The sequence below is a fragment of the Zingiber officinale genome, chromosome 7A, assembly GCF_018446385.1.
Source record: "Zingiber officinale cultivar Zhangliang chromosome 7A, Zo_v1.1, whole genome shotgun sequence".
In the NCBI taxonomy this organism is placed as follows: domain Eukaryota; kingdom Viridiplantae; phylum Streptophyta; class Magnoliopsida; order Zingiberales; family Zingiberaceae; genus Zingiber; species Zingiber officinale.
Window position 1 is genome coordinate 29,039,833 of NC_055998.1, and position 5,983 is coordinate 29,045,815.

At 34.9% G+C, this 5,983-nt stretch overlaps 1 protein-coding gene across 1 annotated transcript; it reads right to left on the reverse strand.

Annotated features, from left to right (window-relative positions):
• Positions 1–968: 968 nt before the first annotated feature.
• Positions 969–4,516, reverse strand: LOC122001237 (perakine reductase-like). Its single transcript, XM_042555884.1, has 7 exons — positions 4,368–4,516; positions 4,105–4,272; positions 3,818–4,021; positions 3,561–3,733; positions 3,174–3,270; positions 2,891–3,044; positions 969–1,317 (listed from the first exon to the last, which is right to left on the reverse strand). Exons 1-7 carry the CDS (start codon positions 4,425–4,427, stop codon positions 1,124–1,126), a joined length of 1,050 nt encoding a protein of 349 aa, XP_042411818.1. The 5' UTR covers positions 4,428–4,516; the 3' UTR covers positions 969–1,123.
• Positions 4,517–5,983: the final 1,467 nt, after the last annotated feature.

The following is a 5,983-nucleotide window of genomic DNA, read 5'->3' on the forward strand; positions in this document are numbered from 1 at the left end:
ATGTTTTCTTCCTCCTGTACTTTTCTATGACTTGGCAAGCCCACTCACAGCTTGGAATTTCTTCTTGAAGTCTTCTTATAGCCAACAATAAGTCATCTCACCAGTGGTCCGTCTTCATCGAAACAAGTATCATCATCACTGTCATGGAGAAATCACAATATAATTGTGCTAGTTTCAAAGGATCATCTTTGTGGTATTAATTTTTAAAATCAACACCTATGTTATAATTTATCTAATACATTGGTGGTATTATCTAATGCATTGGTGGAATTGATCTGGGGGCGGCCTCAGGAACCTTCGGCCTCCGCCCCAACTTCGGCGCACCCTCATACTCCTACGACAAAGCCAAGGTGAACACAATGGAACAGAAACATATGTCCAAAGCCAAGGTACCACAATGGTGTTCAGTGCTGTATACTACAATCTATCAAGTATTTTACAGTCAAGCACTTTGGTTGCACACCCTATAAAAAACCAGAAGCAGAATTATGCACCAAAGGACAAATCATAAAATCAAACTTTGTGCTCCCACTGACTTAGTTGAGATGGTAGATAAATGATGGATTTATCCAATGAGTGATGAATCAAATCCTAGAATTGATGAGTGTAAATCCCTACACTTGGTATAACTTAATCTCCCATCCATCTTACCTCCCTCCCATTTATCTTACCTTTTAGTCACCATAATTTCTCTCTCGTTTGATGGTCTTAGGATGAACTGATAGGAGCGCTGAGAGCTCACATAATCACCTTTTTGCCCTATAAAATCAAACTTTGTAAAACAAGTAAAAAACTTATCAGAATCTGAATTTTTAAATTGATTGAAGCTATTTATAGGGATCTGATTCGAACCATATTTATATTTCAGTAATGATGTCATATCGTACCAACAAATACCACATTGTAATAAATTGCTGGGAAAGTACAAAGTTGGAAATAATCGGCAATGACCACGTTACCACGTCGTATTGGCCAACAACTAAACTCTGCATCCTGTTTATTAATTAAGTCTCAATGATGGAAAGAAAACATCACATTGTATCTTAGGTTAACATCATGATCACAGGCCTATACTGCTTCATGTAACTGACCCAAAATAGTAGGAAGAACAATAATCACAGGTCTATGCTGTTGCATTGGCATGCATGGGAGGTGTGTCGGCATATTTCCAATTTACTGGCTCAAGACTACCGTATGACCTATAACCTGCTACCTCTTCTTCCTGCACTGCGTCAGATAATTCTTCGAAATCCGCCCTTGTTAGCTTTACCTTCAGAGACTCAATGTTTACATCCAAGTTCTTCACCTTGGTTGTACCTGAGAGGTCAAAATAGAATCATCAATTCAATCCAGCAAGAAATTCAAGGTATAGATGTTTGAAGATAACTAAGAATTTCAAATATATTATCCTTGGTAAAAAGTCAGCCACAATAATCCAAATCTAGCAAAGAAGTTTCTGTATGTATAACAGTTATCGAAGTTTGGTAATAATGTTTGGTATTCATCATTCAAAACTGAAAACGTTCAATTCAGTTTCACAAAGCAAGTCATATCATGCAATTCTCAATTTCTCGTGATGAAATTGTAATAGAAGTACTGCGTGCATGTAAAAGCCAAAGTTTCAACAAATTCTAGATCAGATCAAAGGATAAGACCATCTAGAAACTAGGCATAAATTCAGTATATCCCCATAATATAACTCGGGTACGATCTTTTACAGGATGATTTCGGAAGACACTATCTGCAGACATCAGTAGCTGATAATGAAAATTCATGAATTTTAGTGGCTACTCATTTTCTCAATGATGTTATCATCTGGAGATTACCAGGAGGAAAAATGATAACCTCATGAACCTTTGTAAGTGACTTCAAGTTAAATTTTGAATAAGAGCTAAAGAGGAGACTAGAATCATTTTTTTCTGAGCCGTCATTTCTGATCCATCACAACCATCTCTAAGTCTTTCAAAATTTAGAGGAAATATGGAAGTAGATTCTGCTAAGAGTAAAATTTCTCCTGTTATTGACTAAATAAGCTTTATGTGCAAGAACCCAACTATTTTTCTCTCGTAAATTACTAACGACATCCAAATTTATAATCTTTCCATACCAAGTGCAGACTTACCAGTTCTGTAGCTAAAATTCTACATGCAATTTGAGATTTGTTTACAAAATTTTAAAAGGGAAGGATGCTATATTGGTCCATTCATAAGGACACTTGGTTTAAAAAATCTCTGCGTAACGCAGAATTTCAATCTAATTTACCAAACACTTTTTATTGACAGCATGCATCAACTTTTGGTAAAATAGCTCTTATATGAAAAGACCAAACTCCCAAGAAAAATTGACATAGAAACAATGACCAATGTTAATAACAGAAAATGGAAATGAAAGATTTGTGGATGAAGATTAAAAAACTAGGGAAAAGAACAAATAGATCAAGAGCACTGCATGCAAATATCTCTAATAGAATATTCACATAACAGAATTTTCCTAAGAAGGTTTCTACAGAGGTCAAAGGTACTGAGATTCTTTGTACATTTAAAGAAACTAACCCCTTCTTTCACCTAGCTAAAGGAACAGAATTCATTCCAATTAAGAAATAAATTAACTAGACTGGCAAGTTAGTACCATCACAGCAATCTGTGTGTGTTTGTCCGTGTGGCTCCACACAAACACTTACATGATCCAAATAATTGATGGCCATCAATTATTGAAATCCTAGAACAAATTATGGAGTGATCACAATGTTAGAACATCTAGATGTGAAATGGTATTTTAACAAAGCTATTCCATCCTCAACCAACTAGACACAAAGCACTTTACAGCTTAGAATATAGTAGTAGCATTACTGCTTCAATGGCAATATTGATGCATACAAACAATTCCTTACCTGGAATAGGAACCACATCGTCACCTTGGTGGAGAACCCAAGCCAAAGCAAGTTGAACAGGGCTACAGTGATGTTTCTTGGCCAGATTCTCCACTCGCAGATAGAGAACTTTGTTCTTTTCCAAATTCTCACCACTGAATCTTTCGATATTAGTCTAATGAAGTCATAGAAAAGGTACAAATTCAACATTAACAACTAGCATGCTGGCATCTATTTATGAAAAATCACCTACTTTAATTTGCCAAAATGTACAAGGTATGATGTAGATGATGGGAGTGGATACCATATTTGTATCTGAAGGCAAATTCTCAGTGACTCCTCTACCAGCGAAAAAACCTCGTCCAATAGGGCTGTATGGAACTATTCCAATGCCGAGTTCCCTGCGTGAACATTTGAGGGAAAATGAGCCTTAAAAATTCCAGTACTACAGAAGTAGCCCATGATACTAAAAATAAAGCTAGGTGAAAAATGATATGCTCCCCTATGCATCTTTGAGGTAGAAAATAAAACGCAGGACGTAGCATTTGTCTCTATGTTCCAATATATCAGTGAAAATTTGCGGGCATGCTGTGAATGTTTGATGCTTCACACCCTTAAACTAATGGTATTGCAAAAACTACATAGATTGCGCATTAGCTCGCAGAAAGTTGGACAACTAAAGTAATTAGACCTGCAAAGTGGGACTATCTCTGGCTCAATATCACGAGTCCAAAGAGACCATTCCATTTGTAATGCAGTAATTGGATGCACAGCATGAGCACGTCTGATAGTGTTTGGACTAGCCTCTGATAGCCCAATATACTTCACTTTTCCTTCTTCCACCAACTTCTTGAGCTCCCCCATCTGCACAACCAAATAAATAGCATGAGCCACTATATCTCAAATTTCAGAACTATGTAGCAGACCCGATTTTTAGAGTCCACTTACAGTCTCCTCTATCGGAACAGTCTTATCAATTCGGTGCAGGTAGTAAAGATCAATGTAATCCACTCCGAGTCGCTCTAGGCTTTCTTCACAACAAGCCCGCGCATACTCAGGCTTACCATTGACCACCACACGTTTGTCATGAATACCTACAACCCCAAACTTTGTGGCTACTTGGATCTTTTCGCGCGGCAATTGCTTCAAGGCCTGAAGAAATATGTCAAAAAACATCAATTTTTTTTCATTCCGCACGATCTTTAAGAGAGAAATGTAGCGACGAGATACAAAACCTTCCCCAGCAAAATCTCATTCGTGTGGGGTCCATAGACATTGGAGGTGTCAAAGAAGGTGACGCCCCTGTTGAAAGCATGCTTGATGATGGCAATGCCAGCTTCTTCACTGACAGGAGAATTGTAGACGCCAGTGAGACCCATGCACCCAAACCCTAGTTTAGAAACCTAGCGTCGCCACAACAAATTGGACTTTTAAAAAAAAAGATCTTTGGGGAAATCGCAAGGAAAAAAAAAGATTCATGAAGGAAGAGAAGATGAACCTCGAATCCATGGGTGCCCAACTTCCCTCTGGGGATCTGGACTTGGACCTGCCCCGCCATTGCTTGAATAAAAAAATTTGTTGGTGGTAACGGGGATCACCTGCGCTGAGAAGGCACTGGCAGAGAAATCGATCGATTTTATAGGGGTTTGGGCAGAGTCCAGAATTGGGCCCATGGAGAATTCGGTCGCTCGATTGTGGTGTGGAACTGAGGTAAGCAAATACCTCATGCAAGGTTGACTATTTGTTTGGGCAAGGATCAATTGGTTTAATATCAAATTTAGTTATACACCCTTTAATTTGAAATTACCAAAAACGCTTCAATATGTTTTGGAAAAAAAAAAAATCAAAAGACGCCCTAAAATTTACAAATCAAAATTATTTTTTCCAAAAAAAAATTAAAAGGATTTCCTATTAATGACTTTATTATAAAAACATCTTTTATTCCAATAAAATTATAGCAACTATTTGGTAATTATTACAATATATTTGAGATGAATTTATGGATCAATTTGATTAAATATGAAATTGATGATTTATCATGTTATAGCAATTATTAATTGCATAACTACTCCATAATATTAAAATAATTTTTAGTAAAAGATGATTATATTCATCTCAAACGTCTCTCATGGTCCGTACCTAAATTATATAAAAATAAATAAATCATGAGGTCAACTTATAACCTACTATCAAGTGGCTAAGGGATGAGAGGAGTATTTCCCAAGAGCATACATCCGTCGAAAATTGATCTTACTCTATTATAATAAATTTATCATCCTCTAACCAATTAGGTACCCGAAGGGACATCTACTACACATTATAGCTACTACTAGGGTAGCAGCTACTACATATTGTAATAATTATTGATAGTTGTTACACATTGTAACAATTATTGATAATTACTATAAATTATATCTATAACCTATATATTAAAACTTTGAATACTCAATTCTAAACTCTAAATATTATTCTATCAAAATACTCTACCAAATAAAATTATTTAAGTTTTATCAAAATCATTTTAAATTAATCAAAATCACTTTAAAATAATTATAGTAGATGATATAACACTTCAACAATATTGCATTAAATGTTGCACATTGTTGCATCTACATAATAGGTTGTATACATTGTAGCAACAAGTCACTACAATAACAATGAAAATAAAAATAATATTGTAGTAACTATTGGTAGTTTATAGACATTGTTACAATTACTTAATAACTTCTCCACATGATAATAGATATTTTGGAATAAAATATGATGGAACATCCTTTTGTTTTTTTAAGAAAAAAAAAAGATGTCCATTTTACGTTAATTTCTTTTTAATTTGAAATCTTCTTTTGATTGTTGTTAATTTTTAAAATCAAAAGTTAAAAAATACTTTTATTCTAGTATTATTATAGTATATATGATCATAGTTGTTATAATGTATTAGAGTAAATCAGTTCAATTTATTTTGCTTCTCTGTATCCATTGGTCGCTCTTCATTTGATACTAGTTATAAAATTTAGAGTTTATAAATTGTGATTGTATTTTATCTATGGTTGGTTTTGTAAATTATGGATGTATTTGATATGAATGTGATAGTGAATATGTTTTAGCAAATGTGTG